Below are 17293 nucleotides of genomic sequence, written 5' to 3' on the forward strand. Positions count from 1 at the left end.
TCAGTCATTAACTTCCTCGGTCACACCCTGAGCTGGTTTAGAAACTTCTTCCCCAGAAATCTTACATGTACTCATCCCGCTTTCTGGAACCGTATTTTTTCTTTCCATCCAGTTTCTTCTGCCTCCTACTATTCCAATCTATTGGCTCTCCTTCCCTACAAGTTTAAATGCAGGGCTGATCATTTTAAATACACATGATTACCTTTCAGATTCCTGATACACACATAATTTTATTTCAACACAGCAAATTCCAACCATGAATCAATATTAAAAATGTGCTTGCTTCATTTCTATACTGAGACTGCTAAGAAATGCTACAGAAAAATCATATAACTATCCAGACTGTTATAAACTAATAGTCTTTGGCCTTGGCTGGGCCCTCCTTAGTACCACTCATTGTTTTTTTGTTTTTTCTTGGGTCCTTGGTTACTTTTTTCTCACATTCTCATGATTACTACTCCAAATCTGGCACACTCTCTCAAGACCCTGTTGACTTAAGTGCTTTTCCTTTTTCAAGCTCTCTCGCATTTAAATAAGAACACTGAGGTCATCAGGAACAATCTGTTGTTTTCTGGATCCTCCTGTCATCTCTTCCTGCTCCCCCAAAGCCATCTTCATTCATCACCTTTATAACTTTTCTTCCAGTCTCAGAAAATGGATTCCCTCCCGCTGTCTCCTGTTCTAGGCCAACCCACACTCCTAGCAGCTTCTGGGGATCCATTTTACTTGTTTTCTCTATCTTCTATCTTTGATGTGCCCCTTGCCCCCATTTTCACCTTACAAAGTGAGAAGTGACTTTAAAACAAAGTGCACTCCCTGCAGGTCTTTAATATGAAATGTTTTCTCTTGGTACCATGTCTTTCCATATACTCTTGACTAGAACACTTTTCTTTCTTATTATTTAAGACACCTTAACCTTTAACCTTCTCTATGTTAATTCTCCAGAATGATCCCATTTCCATCTTCGGATTGGATTAGATTAGACAGATAGATAATATGTCTTTCACACCCTGAGCATATGTATGTAACATGATCTTAGCACTTAACACATGATATTGTAATTATTTCTTCTCTGTCCCTTAAGGGCACAAAATGAATAAATGAATGACTATTCTGGAGCATAAAACAAGAGCTTCTAAATACTTTGAAGAATTTATGTTGCTATTAAAATATAAGGATGTTAAAAACAATAAATTTTATTTTACTTTAAAATATTTATTTATTTGGTTGGTTGGTTGGTTGGTTGCGCTGGGTCTTAGTTGCAGCATGCGTGTGGGATCTAGTTCCCTGACCAGGGATCAAACTCAGGCCCCCTGCATTGGGAGCACGGAGTCCTATCCACCAAGGAAGCCCCCAAAGCAATAAATTTTAAAATGAATAAAATTATAGGCTCTGGATGAGGCTGATGCCTAGGGAATGTATGCTCATGTTTCTGTGTACCTAGTTTTGAACCTTGCAGCACAAAGCAAATACATCATTACTGAAATAACTTAATAAATTGGCTATAATTTTCATATTGTTTTTACAACTTTTATTTTACCCCTTTTGATGGTTTCCACTTTTTCAAGGTTTTATGAAGTTAAAGCTAATTGTTATGTGCAAAATCTCCATGTTCTCGCTACTTGGAATTCTGCCACATTGCTTGTTTGAAGCTATCAGATTTTTACTTTTTGCTGCGTTTAACAACTGAATTTCTACTGTCAGCAGACAGTAAAGAACCAACTATCCACATTTACAGTGAAAGGTAATTTAGAGATGTGAATAAGAAGGCCAATGTTTACAAGTTGCCTAAGAAGACAGCCAACCCCCTGAAAGGCTATGGAAATACTTCTCATCAAATCCATATTTGAGCCAGGACTAAGAGTAACTAACCTAGAGATTCATGTAAACTGAACTTGAAAGGAATAAGGGGAAAAAAGTGCCACTTTATTTACTGGTGGTGGTGGTAGGACGGTGTTAGCATTATCAACCAAATAGTGAAGAATACGGCATGAAAACAAACGTAATGTGGTAAGGCCAATGATATAAATAACATATACATAGATTATAGAACCCATATACCAGGTATGGATATTCAGCTCAGGTTTGAAACTTCTAGTTACAGGAAAAACAAACAAACAAAACCCCAACACCAACCAACCAGGGTTGATTAGAAGTAATTTTTGAAGTATTATTGAGGTATAATTGATATATAATAACTTACACATACATCATCCAAAAATGGGTATATATTCTTACATAGCTCAGTATTTGCTAGAAACAAAATTACTTTAACTAAACTTGACTACTTGGTAGCCCCCTCCCCAGGGCATTCGTTCGTTCGTCCTTCCTTCCTTCCTTCCTTCCTTTCTTCTTCCTCCCTCCCTCCCTTCCTCCCTCCCTTTCTCCATCTCTTTCTTTTCTTTCCTTCTTTCTTTCCTTCCTTCCTTTCTTTTCTTATTAGTCATCCATTTTATACACATCAGTGTATATATGTCAATCCCAATTAATTCTTTTGTTAATATTTTCATCTGTGAACATAATTTATTTCACTGGGTTCAATAAGATGAAACATTTCTGTTGATATTTTAAGGAAATTGTCAAAAATTGGGGAGGAAAACCATATGTATTTTGTAGGAAAACAGGCCAACTTCCCCCTCCCCTTAACATATATCAATAAGTTCAGAGTTCAACTGAATATAAAAACAATAACATCCACTTCCACATAAACACACACACATGCATGCATGCACACACACCCCCACATAGAGATGTGGAAATCTGCGAAAGTATCCTACTCCATGCTTTACCTAGTCAGACTTTGAAGGAGAGTGAATGTGGAGTCAGAACTAACTGAAAGAGCTCCTCCCTAAGCTGTCCTGCTGCCAGTGAGGAATAGTTAAATCATGGGTTTCATTGTGAGTAAGCTTTGTAATTCCTTGTATCCTTAGCCAAGGATTGTAAATGTGAAAGTGAACACACTGCATAAAATTAATAATTTTAGAAGTAAAATATTTAAAATTTGTTTCAGAGTTGTACAGAGTTTTGGCCAGTGATTTTAGAGAAAAATAATTAATATGGATAAGTATGAAATGAATTTAAATAATCTGAATTTTTTAATCAAAAATATTTCATATAAACTTTCTCCATTATATGCATTTAAAAATAATTCCTGGGCTTCCCTGGTGGCGCAGTGGGTGAGTGTCCGTCTGCCGATGCAGGGGACACGGGGTCGTGCCCTGGTTCGGGAAGATCCCACATGCCGCGGAGCGGCTAGGCCCGTGAGCCATGGCCGGTGAGCCTGCGCTCCGCAACGGAAAAGGCCACAACGGTGAGAGGCCCATGTACCACCAAAAAAAAAAAAAAAAAAAATCCTCTATATATCTACATGTACCTATGTAGAATAAACCCATTCTGTTGCAATAAATTAATTTTGTCAAAACACATTTTGGATGAATATGAACATCATTTTGTAATTGAGTAAATCTGGCATAGCTGTTTTAAAAATCAGCCTTGGGACATAATTGTCTACAAAAACTGATTTCAGTTGAAACACTTCATGTTGAAAGTTATGTCTATCTCTAAGGAGTTTTTTATCCTGAACAAATGTCTAATATTAGAATACTGAGCTAAAAATACAAGTTCGTTAAGCTTCTCTTTTTCCCAAAGGTAGTCAGAATAAACAGTTTGACAGACTTTCAAAAATGGAGAAGTAAGCAAGTTATAGGAAATTCAGCCAAAATTTATCATGCTTCTGTATTTCAAAGGTCAAACAGTTCTTTTAGAGTATTTGACTTTTTCTAAAGGAAGCCAATATTTTTAGCTCATTTTCTTCTGTAATAATACAAAAATGTGGTGGCTTTTCCCATTGAGCTTGTAAATCTTAGCTAATCTGGGACGCATGTGGAGTCAGAGCTATCTGCAACTGTAAGTAAAACTGATGGTCCCAGCTTGGTCTGGAGGGAACTTTCCAGGATGGTTTATAAAGGAAAACATGATTTGCCTGGTTCACATAGTGGACTTTTATGGACTCAGGATCCAGCCATGAGCCATTGGTCCTTTTTGTATTTCTCTTCTCTCATTTAAATAGGAGTATCATTTCTCATAGGGTAAAAAAGATACTTTAAGATAATATATATCTGGTAGTAAAGTATTTTGGCTCCATATAAAACTGATGCTTTGGTTCACATCATTTAGAAAAATAAGGAGAAAGGCAGTAGAAGAAGTCAGTAGTCTGGAAACATTTAGAATATCTCTAGGTTATTAAATTCTTTAGAGTATCCAAGAGACATGGAAGCATATGTCTACACAAGTCAAAATTTAGAAACAAGTCAAATATCTATCAGTAGGTGAACAGATAAACAATTGTAGTATATCCCTACAATGGAATACTACTTAGCAATAAAAAGGAACGAACTATAAATACAACATGAATGAATCTCAAAATAATCATGCTAAGGTGAAAAAGTTATGATTCCATTTATAGAAAATTCTGTAAAGCTAATGTCAACTTTACTTTCTTAAAGCAATTTTATCTTCAGCAAATACTATGTAAGAGTGTTTCATTTCTGGATAATATACGGCACACAAATGAAGGTCCCCCCTCTCCAACCTAATCAATTTATTTAAGGTAGGTTAGTTTAGCGAACTAGAAATCCAAATTTAGAAATGAAGAATAACTCTGAAAATACACATCTTTTAAACAGTTTGTCTTAGTAACAGCAGTTTATGTCAACAATTTTAAAAACAAACAAACAAAAAGCCATTTCTTCCAACTGTTCAAGATAGGTCTTGCCATACCCCATTTTCCAACACAGCTTTAAACATTCACAGAATATTTAATTATGTTGGAAGTTATTAAAACATTTAGCCAATGTTTAGAATGCTTTTTGTTTTTTAATATTTGTGCCATTTGCCAAAGTATCTTCAACTTCAGAACAACCTTTTTGACTAAAAACATGTGTATCTATGATTCAAATTCATAGAATGATTCACAGAATCATTAGAATCTATGATTTATTCAATATTAGGACTTCAAAAAGAAGAGAGATAAACTTGGAAAAGGTATTAATTGGATTCTGAAAAAGCTTTTCTAGTATCTGCTAACATAAAAGAGTTTGGAGGGAAAAAAAAGCCAAAACTTGCTATTATTAAATTCAGAAAAAAAAAAAACTGTGGTGATTATTTTCACATGGCTCTGAACAGGGGTCCTGTACTATTTTGCTCTATTTGACTAAAACTATGGACATCTGAATCTCTTCACCATTTCGGGCTAACGGTGTAGTACAATATCCTCAACATTAATACTGTGGGTTTTATCCAGCATTAACCCAGTAACTGACCCTGGTGTGTATTTATTACTGTCCATAGGAATGGCGACTACACAATATTCATTAGTTGCAAAAAATTTATAGCTATAATTTCTATGAAGAGTAAAGCAATTATTTGCTCAGAGATAAGCTATCTATACACAGCAGTCTTGTTTCTATTTTCTGGGTCGTTTCAAGCATTCTGATGAGGGCACTTGGGGATGCGTTTTGACCTAGGCCTTATGAAGGAAATGGAGAATCTTTATCAGTAAAAGGGAAGGGGAAAAGTCAGGTACTCCTTATGGGGAAAAGCTCATGAGTGGAATCATGGCAACAAGACAGAGGAGTGCACTTGGCTGAAGGAAGGTAATTGGCTTAACCAGAATTGAGAGAGAGAAAGAAGGCTACTGACCACAGACCACAAATCAGCTAGGTTGCAGAGTTTAGGCTTGATCTCATAGGTATTAGGGAACCGCAGGTACTAAGAACCACATTCTTAAGCATAAGAGAAGGTAAAAACATTCACACTCAGGGGGAACTATCTTTCCTCAAAGTGTTAGTTTCAAAAGACTTTGAAACAGAAGCTGGGATGCATTCCTAACCCACTCTCTCAAAGGTCTCCCTCCAGTCACAGAGGAGAAACTGATGTATTAGTAAGAGTTATACAGAGAAAATTGAGCATTCCATACATGTTCAATCTCATGGAGCAAAGACGATGTTTATACTTTTAAAAAGTTTTTTTTTTCTTCTGAGACCAGAAATTGCTTTAGAAAGAAAAATAGTGAATAATCAAAATGAAATTTAAAAATTTAAAGCTCTATGAGGACAAATTTTTCCAAAATTCTGCCAACAAACCCTAACAAATTAAGGCAATAGTTTCCATTTTTAACTAAGAAAATATACTAACCCCTTTAAAGTTGTCTCAATTTTTCAGAATTTTGTATTAACCTCACCCATACTGACAGTAGTTTATAAGACCAGGAAATTCTACAACAGACAGGTTTTGTTAATCCTATGCAGAAGTACTTAAGGATAGCTTTTGAAACAAGTAATTTGTGAACATTCTGAAGTCTGGTACCTTCCCACAGCAAATGTGGTATATAATTACAAAACAATGCCACTGGTTTCATGTTGCTTGTTAACTTATCTGCACTGATTTCTATTAGAAAAGTAAAAACAAACAACAAACAGAACCCAACCCCCCCACAGCACTGAACAGGAGTGCCTTGCGCTCAAGTATTGAATGGATCCATCCCTTTTTCTTCATTATTCCTGTTTTTTGAGACTGGAAAGCTCTTTCTGGCTTTCTTGATTATCCTGGTAACCTTATTTAGAGGCATCTTCACTTAAGATATGACCCTTCTTTGTGGAATCTTTCCTGGCACCTACCTTAAGATAATCTAGAAAATATGTAGGATGAGAAAAACACAGATACTTGCTTGATACAAATACAACCATATTCTGGGTATTTGAGCAACTCCAAATTTAGCCCTATACTGGAATTTCATACATTTTCACAATTGTGCCAGGTAAATACATTGACAACTGAATCTTATATGACAAGGCAGTATTTTATTATCCACATATGCAAAGTTAAATTTAAAAAACCTTTTATAAAACCTATCTCTTTCAGGTTTTCTGCTCTGGCTTAGACAAATCTAAGGAATCAACTCTGTAATTTTAATACCATACAAATTTAATAGAAATTCAATTTACAAACCTTAACTTTTCTGAAGCTTTACTACTAAAAGAAGTATCTAAAAACTCCTGATAATTTTAATGAGCAACTGTTTACACTTATACTGATGTAAGAAATAAAGACCTGAAGGTATTTAATTACTTATCAAATTTAAAGTTTAAGATCTTAGTAGGAAAAAATAAAAAGGAAACAATTTCAAAACACTTTAACATGGAGAACCTTTTGCTTGATTCCGAATCTCATTTGAATTAATTTTTGCTCCTATGTTTCTACTTCATTTATTACAAATAAAAGAAACACTTCAGAGAAAAAGCAAGGAAAAATGTCTTCACTTTATATAAAGATCCAATGCTACAATGCTCTTCCCAGTCAAATGTGGTATTAGAGGTCCTCATTGTAAGAATGTCTGCTCTGCTTTAGCAAAGATGACGTTCATTAGTTATTCCCTGGATTTCCTGATTAAAGGAGGCATTTATGAGAGAGACAATGAATAGAGTTTTTCCTCTCACAAAGTAAACTGGTCTCTATGAAGATTCTATCTGGTGCTCCAAATGGACCAGTTAACAGTATCTAAAATGAGTGGAGTTCTGCCAATTCCCACACTTCCACAGCTCATTCTAACACAATGCACTTGTTAGCCTAGTGCAGAAGAGCTCCACAGAATATGAGGTGTTTCATGGTTGCTTCTGGCAATCTGAGAAAAGTGCAATAATCCCCCAGCTCCTAATTCCTTCAAATCTGTGAACCCTGAACAAACAGAATCTCTTTGGTTTCAAGAATGAGATTCTTTCCATGAGTCAGATAAGTGCCTATGTTATAGAAGGAAAAAATGGCCACAATCTTTCCATCTAAATAAGGTACCTTCACAACCAGTGTTCCTTTGGGTTCACCAGGGAGGAATGCTGATAAAAGCCAACAAAGAAACCCAAAACAGTACTCAGGTAGATCCTTTGCTCTTCTGATAATTTTAATATTCTTTCTTTGGAGTGTTCACTAAAAGAAACTTTTCCTTTCCTCGTAGTATGATTATAATTCTTAATAAGATTTCCTAAAGTAGCCTACCCAAGTAAATAACCTGTACTACCTTTGTTACTGTTCAAATTATTAACCTCTATAAATCATTGTAAGTACTATTTTAGGCTATGCAAATAAAAAATCAGGCACACTTCAAGGCTGACAGGGTGTATATACTACATATCAAATGTGGGGGAAAAAAAGACCTCGACGGAGTTTTGAATACTACTCTGGGAGGAGTGGGGAGGGAGCAGATAGTGTAAACTTTCTGGGAACAGCAATGTTAACTTAAGTATCATGGTAGAAAGATGCCTCAAAGTTACTCTGGGCTAATCTTCAGTGAGGACAGGCCCCTGGAGCACAAGTTTTTCTCTTTCCTAATTTAATATCTGTTTTCAATGCTAAAACATCAGATAAGAGCCTACCTGACATTTTGGAGAATTTGCTGTGCTGGGATTGATATTCCGCATTGCCTAAGAGTGAAAAATAAGATGGATAAAAATTACTTTAAGCCACATGGTTTGGCTGTGTAGGCTGACTTACAAATTGTATCCAGACATATCACCATAGCACAGAATTCCCAAGCTAGCCCAAGAAGAAGCAGACTGAGGACAGGAGCCAACGGAGTCGCCACATAACAAATGGAAACCTCAGAAGTGTTAAACAGCATTGAGGATAGGACAGTAAGACTTTAGGTGTCAGGGTTCAAATAAAACTGGATATTGGTCAGGTAGGTTCTTTACTTCTGAATATTAGATGAAGCAGGAAAAATATAATTTGATGCTTCAGTGAGAAGAGAAACTATCAATGGAAGAAGTTCACAGGAAGCCAAAAGGCTTAAGATATACTGAATTTATACTGATTGCTAAAAAACAAAACCAAAAAATCTTAGAAAACACACCATTAGTATAAGAATAGAGCAGATCTGTCACTTCAACAAAAGAAAAGACAACACAGTAGGTGGTAAAGAAGAAATAAAGAAGTTACCTTTAAAGGAAACTATTCTGTCTAGGACCCATCACCCAGAGTAAGAGTGAGAATAAGATTTAGAAAAATTCTTTAGAATGAAGAATTTTATAAGTAGCAGCATTTTGCCCATTGGGCGGGAAGGGGGTGGGGGAGAGCTGATCTACGGCAACAACAAAATGATGGATGGCCCATTCCCAGACTTTAACCTTTCTTATTAATAAGGTTTCTTTTTTTTTGGTAGTCTTTAATTCATATGTGAAATTATATACGCATACGCCATCTAGTACTCAGTAACAACAAAATGAAAACAGTCTGCGTAAAACATACCCTTAAATTGCTTTATTTCTTCTAAGAGCTATATAACTATAATTTTGATGGTGCTACCTTGTTCCGATGATAAAGTTTTATTTAAATGAAAAATATCTTTCCTTTATAGTAATATGTTAAAAAGTCCATCAGAGATACATTAATCTTGTTAATGTGCTTCCTTTCTCTACCTTCTTAAAGGCGGATGAGGGAATATTTCTTTCAAGACCACTTCTTGACATCATATGCTGGCATCATCTTTCTTACTCACTTTGGTGCCAACCACACTAGAATTACACTGGCAGGTTACTGATAGCACAAACAGTTTAAAGGTGTGCCTGTCTGGGATTCTATGGCTTAGTTTAATTCTTAGGTACTAGTTCTTCAAATCCCAAATCTGAGTTCAAAGACTGTATCAAGTTCATGTATTTCCATTAACACGTGACACTATTAAAATATAACACTCATGAAAAAAAGTACCTTGTTCAAATGTCTGCATCCTGACTACAAAAATGGAGAGTATAATGATATTTTTAATGCCTATACTTAGTATGCTATGACTTAGGTGAGGAAAAATAGTACAGATATGTATATTTCACGTTCGCAAACAGAGAGAATGTCTCTGGGGGAAAAAAAAAAAATACAAGAAACTGATAGCTACTTACAACCAGAAAAGAGAACTAGAGAAATGGAAAAGGAGATTTCATTTTCACTGTACGTTTACCTTTTGTACACTTTCAAAATCACATCATGTTTATTATCCAAAATATTTACATAAAAATTTAAAAATATACTGCTTTGAGAAGATCACACTCCCAAAATCTGAACTTAGATTTTATCACTCTGAAATAAGATAAAGTAAAAATTCATTTTGAGATGAGGGATTATATATTCTTATAGCACATAAAGACCAACAGTATTTCTGAAAGAAAACTGATAAAAATGGTCGTAAAGTTTTCCAGCTCTCTAACGTTAGAAACTACCCATCCCAACATGAAAAAATATCCATAAGTAGATAATTTTAAAGCACTGTGGGATCTTCTAAACTTGGGATAGCCTGTATTGTTTTAAATAAAACATCTTAGATTCAGCAATACTGAAACATTTATCATTTGAGAAATATCATATTGTGTATTCCCCTAGACAAATAATTCATTTAAAGTAAAAGATGTTTCTCCCCAAGTGATGTCCCAGAGTTTCCCCCTTAGTGAAATCCTCAGATATATAGTAGTCTGCAATTCCATGTACAGACATACCTCATCTTATTGCACTTTGCAGACACTGCAATTTTTGTTTTTAAACATACTGAAGGTTTGTGGCAACCCTGTGTCTAGCAAGTCTATCAGAGCCATTTTTCCAACAACATTTGCTCACTTCATGCCTCGGTGTCACATTTTGGTAATTCTCACAATATTTCAGTCTTTTTCATTGTTATTATATTTGTTATGGTGATCTGTGATCAGTGATCTTTGATGTTACTATTACAAAAAGATGACTCACTGAAGGCTCACATGATGGTTAATATTGTTTAACAATCAAGTATTTTAAAATTAAGGTATTTAATTTTACATTAAATTTATTTAAATTTACATTAAATTTTACAATAAACAATTTACATTGTTTATTTTAAGACAATGCTATTGCACACTTAATAGACTACAGTACGGTGTAAACATTAACTTTCATATGCAACGGGAAACCAAAAAATTCATGTGATTCACTTTATTGTAATACTTGCTTTATTGTGGTGGTCTGGAACTGACCGGCAATATCTCCGAGGTATGCCTGTATATTTGAGGAAAAGCACCCTTGCTTCCTTCGATTTTTGCTTGACTGCAATGAATACGACCAAAACATCTCTTTGTGATACAGGTTTACAAGTTATAGCCTATGTGATCAAAGGCCAGTTAAGAAACTAGAAACTAAGATGAAAGCTGGACAGAATGTTTCTGTGTCACTCTAGTTTCAGAGAAACAACATTCTTCTGTAACTAATAAATGTCAAAATGAAACACACCCAACTTTATGTAGGAAAACAAAACCCCAAGAGTGGAAGGCTGGTCTCTAACCTGTGGCCTCACCTGCCGAAGCAGTTCTTGCTGCTTCAGTCGCAGTCTCTCTTTCTCCATCTGCAACTGCTGCAGCCGCATCTGTTGCTGCTGGTTGGAATTGCCACCACCCATGACTCCTCCCTGAGGGCTCTGGGGGGCCAGGGGTGGTGGCTGTTTCACTGGAGCACTCTGACTGATTCTCTGGTTCATGGCTGAAATGAAACAGAAGATCTATCCTAAAAAACTAGCAAGAAAAAGGATATTTAGTTATTCAAAAGCAACTGGGGATATTCAACATAGCCTTTTCTGTAGTAACACTAGAAATAACCTAAAAATCCACCAATAGTACAATGGTTACATTAATTTATTATTATTGTAGTCATCCTCGTCATTATCCTAGGATGCAAGGCAGCCATAAGAGAAAAGAAACAAGTAACTCTAATAGGCAGTGACATGGAACAGTCTAAGACATACTAAGTTAAAAGCATAGTACAGAATAGATAGTATTAAAAAAAAAGGGGACAGGTGGAACATATATCACATGCATATCCAGAGAATCTGAACTGAAGGACAGCCAAGAAGCAATTAACATCTGTTGGTTCTGGACCTGGGGAACTAGATGACTAGAGGACCGAGTTCAAGAGAGACATTTTTTATAACTTTTCAAGTTTGAATAATGTGAATATATTGCTTATTATAAAATATAATATATATTTAATTTAAAATAAATCTCTCAAAGTAACTGAGACAAAGCATCCTAAGCATTAAAGCTCATCAAGATTATTAATCTTTAAATATAACTCTAATAAATCAAGTAGATTAAATGATCTGATGCATGCTCATAATAAATTAAGCCTACAAGAATCTGGATGGGACTTCCCTGATGGTGCAGTGGTTAAGAATCCGCCTGCCAATGCAGGGAACACAGGTTCGAGCCCTGGTCCGGGAAGATCCCACATGCCGCAGAGCAACTAAGCCCGTGTGCCACAACTACTGAGCCTGCGCTCTAGAGCCCATGAGCCACAACTACTGAGCCCGTGAGCCACAACTGCTGAAGCCACGTGCCTAGAGCCCATGCTCTGCAACAAGAGAAGCCACTGCAAGGAGATGTCCGTGCACCACAACGAAGAGTAGCCCCCGCTCGCTGCAACTAGAGAAAGCCTGAGCACAGCAACGAGGACCCAATGCAGCAATCAATCAATCAATAAATTAAAAAAAAAAAAAAAAAAGAATCGGCCTGACAATGCAGGAACATGGGTTTGATCCCTGGTCCGGGAAGATTCCACATGCTGTGGAGTAACTAAGCCCGTGCTCCACAACTACTGAGCCTGCGCTCTAGAGCCCGCGAGCCACAACTACTGAATCTCGTGTGTCTCGAGCCTGTGTTCTGCAACAAGAGAAGCCACCGCAATGAGAAGCCTGTGCACTGCAATGAAGTGTAGCCCCTGCTCACTGCAACTAGAGAAAGCCTGCACACAGCAAGGAAGACCCAATGCAGCCAAAAATAAATAAATAAACAAACAAATAAATTTATTTAAAAAAAAGAATCTGGATGGCATAGATTGGTCTCATTCAACAGCTCAGGTAGTCATTGTTATTTTTTTAGTTGAACATAGAATATACCATTTGACAATTAGAAACAGACTGGATTCCTACACTAGTGAATTTCTCTCACTGATACAACATTGACCAAACTGTGGATTGTGGTAACCTTGGTGAACAGATGGAAGTTTTATTATGTGAAAATGGCAATAAGAATGATGTATCACCTTTTCAGACACATATTCAACATTTTAAGGTGAAATTTCAGGTCACTGTTTCTACTAAATGTTTAATACACACTGACCAAAGAAAACCTCTGGCCCAAATGACTTCACAAACACTCGAGGAAGAAATAATACTAATCTTATAAAACCTTTTCCAGAGAACAGCAAAGAAGGAAACTCCACAACACCTTTGAGACCAGCATAACCCTAATACCTTACAAGGACATTAAAACAAAGAAAAATTACAGATCACGTTCTCTAATGAACCTTGCTACCAAAATCTGAAATGACATTCACTGACAGCTCTCATGACATACTGGCTCCCAGCCAAGTGGCAAACTCCTTCTGGTGATTTTTCACGTGTCCTCTGTTGAAGGCACAGAGGCTGCTTGGTAAATGCCAACTCTTCTTGGAGGCTACTTGACCAAACCTCCCCAGCCTTCCCCAGAGTCTGCCATGTGCATTAAGAATCATCTTCCTTCAGGGCACTGCCCTGGGACATTTGTTTACTGACATTTCTCACATGACTGTAATTTTTTATTTACAAATTTGCATCTGCTCTTAGACTGGAGTGCCACAGGAGTGGGGAGAGTATCCTAATTGTGTATATATTCTCAGTGCCTAGTCCAGCATCTTTGCACAAAACTTGTGCTGAAAAAAAACACTGTAATGTTTCTAAGTCAGTTAAGTATTCACTGACGCAGATATTTAACTATTTAATATACGATAATATAGAAATCCTACCAATTTCCCCTTAGACTGACCAACTCTTCCATGAGACTGCATAACATTGATATAGAACCAAGGATATTAGAAGAAAGGAAAATTACAGACCAACTCTCTCCTAGCATGCCTTAGTTCAAGTCAACCTACTGAGATAGTTATATAAGGTGATGGTATTTTTGTTCTTACTCTTCCCCTCAATTTTTTCTGTATTTCTTTTTCTAATTTCTTGACTTGAACTTACTTAGTTTAAGTCTTTTCTTAGAGCACTTAAGTCAATAAATTTACCTTTAAGTACAGTATTTCCTGCATGTCATACAGTTGAAATAGTACGTAAAATTCATGATTGTTCTACCCCAAATATCTGTAATTTCTATTGTGATTTCCATTTAACTCATGAGTTACTAAGGAGTACACTTTTATGCTCTCAAGCATACATTTAAATTTTTAAAAATAATTTCCATAAACAAATAGAGAAGCAGAAAAAATAATACAGATGATGAATCCTCATGTAGTCATCATCCGGGTTCCCAATGATCAATACATAACCAATTTTGTTTTACATCTATTCTCATCGACTTTTCCCTCAATTATTTTCAAGCAAATAATACAGCATTTCATCCATAAATAATCACAATATGTATCATTCGGGTTTTTGCTTAGATTCTTAGATCTTATAACTATATTTTCTGTCTAATGCTGAAAAATTTGCTTCCAATAACATTAATATGTACTATCCTTCTATACATATGCAAGTATTTCAAAATAACATACGACCGATTATTAAAGTTATGATCAATAAAATGATTATTAAAAGTCTGGTCCTTAAGATATTTCATTAGGTGTATCCAGCCAAATCACTGTGGTTAAGTGTCATCTGAAATAATTCTTTTCTGTGTGACTCGGCCAACTCAATATACAGGCTCACTTGTGGCGATATGCTTCTGAATTTCAGACACTGGCTTTACTTGCCACTCCCCACTGCTCCTAGCAGTTTGTTTATTCCGTTTATAAAAATCAAAGCAAACACACAGATATGGTAGCATACTTCTTAGATATACGGTGGCATACTCTTAATACTTAACTTCATTTTGCCTTTTTGCTAATAACATATCCTTGAGACTACTCCAAAGCAGTATATAGAGGTTCCCCCCCGCCATTTTCTTTTAAAAATAGCATAGTATTTCATTCAACTAATTTCCTATTAGGTACCACAGTTTTAATTATAACCTATATGTTTAATAGCTGGTAGAGCAAGCCATATTTTTTTTGAAGCTAACTTTTTATTATTGGGATCTAATTTTATTGCTTTGTGGTTAAAAGAATCTGGTCTGTATACTGATTCTTGAAATTTGTGACTTGACATGTGGTCAGTCGTTGGTTTTGTACCAGGTCAGGGGCAGACGGCTACACGCCTGGCTTTCACCATTGAGAGTGTTTCATGTATCTCTGTCTTTGTTCTTAACACTTTGAGTTCCTGATATCCTGACTGGCTGACTGGTCCCTAGCCCTGCCCTTGCTCACTGCTTTGTGTGGTTTTGTTTTCTGACCAGCAGAGACTTTTTCTAAATTTATGATCCCAGTTAAGTCTTTCTGGTTATCTCTTTTAAATGTTTTGTCTGGCATAGCAGAGAAGGGATGTCAAAAAAAACATGACTCGCTGCTTCATATTGTTCAAAGCCTTATTAATCTCTTTTATGACCAAAAACAAAAACACCCCACATTTATAAAATGTCTTTACAAAGAATAAATGGCTAAAACCTTAATAATTACGGTTTATAGTTAGTATTTTACAGGGGAATGGGTAGAAAAAAAGCCAAAAAATTTTAATGGCTAAGATTTGCCAATCAATAACCTCATTTAATACAATTGCTTATACTTTCCTGTCACCAACATTATTAGATGCACAATTGACAGGCCTCATAGTATGATATAAAAAATATGGCCTTTAGAGTCAAACAAACCATGATTAGAGTTGGGCACACCAGTTCGTGGTTCATCTAATCCTCAGTTTCCTCAGCTATACCTGCAGACATTAACATCACCCTTTTGGATCACTGTGGGGCTTATAAGTAATATGTAAAGCATCTATTATAGTCCTGGAATACAACAGATGCTCCAAAAATGTTAGCCTCCTCCCTTTTCCGAATAGTTCTTTCTAAACTTTAAGATTACCAGTCCTGCAGATAATCATCTTGGCTTGAATTCCCATACCTTCCCTCCCCCGTCCTTCCACTTCACCATGCCACTCACTGTTTCTAAGTATTCTATGATTCATAAAGATATGCATATTTATCTTTCCTGTAAGATCTAAACAGAAAAAAATAGGTGGGGGAGTTTGAGCCTTAGCTTAACCTCCCTAGGGATCCTTCTCTTTTGGTGAACATGTTCTTGGCATTCCCATAGGGCACTCCCTCAACATATTTATTTTCCCAAAGAGATGTTTTCTTACGTTGTGCTATGTCAAGTTCAATCATATGAGTTAAATATGAATTGGGGGACTGATCTGAGTATCTATCACATATGGTGACCATCTCACAAACTGAGGCCTAGTGCAAACAACTACTGGGGAAAAAATGTTTTCCATTCCAAGCAGTTAAATAAATTAAAAAATTTAAAAAACTGCTAGGAAATAACCCATTAGTAAGTGTTGAAATGATAAAATATGATTGATTTCAAAACAGATTCTACAGCTATACAGTGTTAAATATTTCATCTATTAAGAAACATTTTTAAAAAAGCTCTTGAGCTTTCCATACTGATTTTTATTAAGTAATATAGCATTTAACAAGTTAATGTAAATATTCCTTGTGAAAACTAATTGGACAATAACAGTATTGTATGAAAATAAACAGGTAAATATCCTCTGCTTCCCACCAGTTTCTCAGAATTAGATACCATTAGCAGTAATCATTAATGACAGTGACCACTGCTGATGGCACACTCAATTGGTTGGGAAAGTCTTTTTCAAATCTAAGCTTATCTGACTATTAAAAACCACAGAAAGGGAAAAATAAGCGTATCAAAAGATGGAGTAAGAACTCCACAGAATTAAACAGAAATTTGCACAAATTATGCAATAGAAATAGTCTCTCTGGCTAATAATGGTGAGCACTTTTGGTTGTGTTTACCTAAATGCTGTTACCTATGGATACAAGCAGTGCTACAAGCTTCCATATAAAGAGCTCACTTAAATGACCAATTCAAACAACCGAGTTTATCTACAGAAGCTGGGATTTCTTCTCTTCAGAAGCATCCTGTTCTTTACCTTCTGACTATCTCAAGCATTTCAACAAAGCACAGAGCAGTGCACCCACATGGGGTGCAGCAGAGACCTCACAAGCAGGCAAGAAACAAAACAAGCTTTGTTTCTTGGGGGAAGGGGGCAGGGCAGCTAAAAAAGAAAAGAACTGCATTACCACCTTCTTCCCCTCCATGACCAACTACCAAAATCTCAATGTTTCCAGTTTTAACAAAA

At 36.0% G+C, this 17293-nt stretch overlaps 1 protein-coding gene across 6 annotated transcripts in view; it reads right to left on the reverse strand.

Moving 5' to 3' along the window:
• The window catches only part of YAP1 (Yes1 associated transcriptional regulator), a gene marked incomplete at its 5' end in the record, with an annotated part of 106881 nt that overhangs the window by 10121 nt on the left and 79467 nt on the right, over nt 1–17293 (reverse strand). For 2 of the 6 annotated variants that reach the window (XM_082659622.1, XM_082659621.1), the window contains 2 exons: nt 8427–8474; nt 11357–11538. In XM_082659622.1, the coding sequence (XP_082515748.1) occupies nt 8427–8474; nt 11357–11538 (230 nt within the window). Of the gene's footprint in view, nt 1–8426; nt 8475–11344; nt 11539–17293 lie in introns of all 6 variants that reach the window. The other 4 variants (XM_082659626.1, XM_082659625.1, XM_082659624.1 and 1 more) reach the window with 2 other exon arrangements.

The sequence above is a fragment of the Grampus griseus genome (genome assembly GCF_964374135.1).
Source record: "Grampus griseus genome assembly, chromosome: 8".
In the NCBI taxonomy this organism is placed as follows: Eukaryota; Metazoa; Chordata; class Mammalia; order Artiodactyla; family Delphinidae; genus Grampus; species Grampus griseus.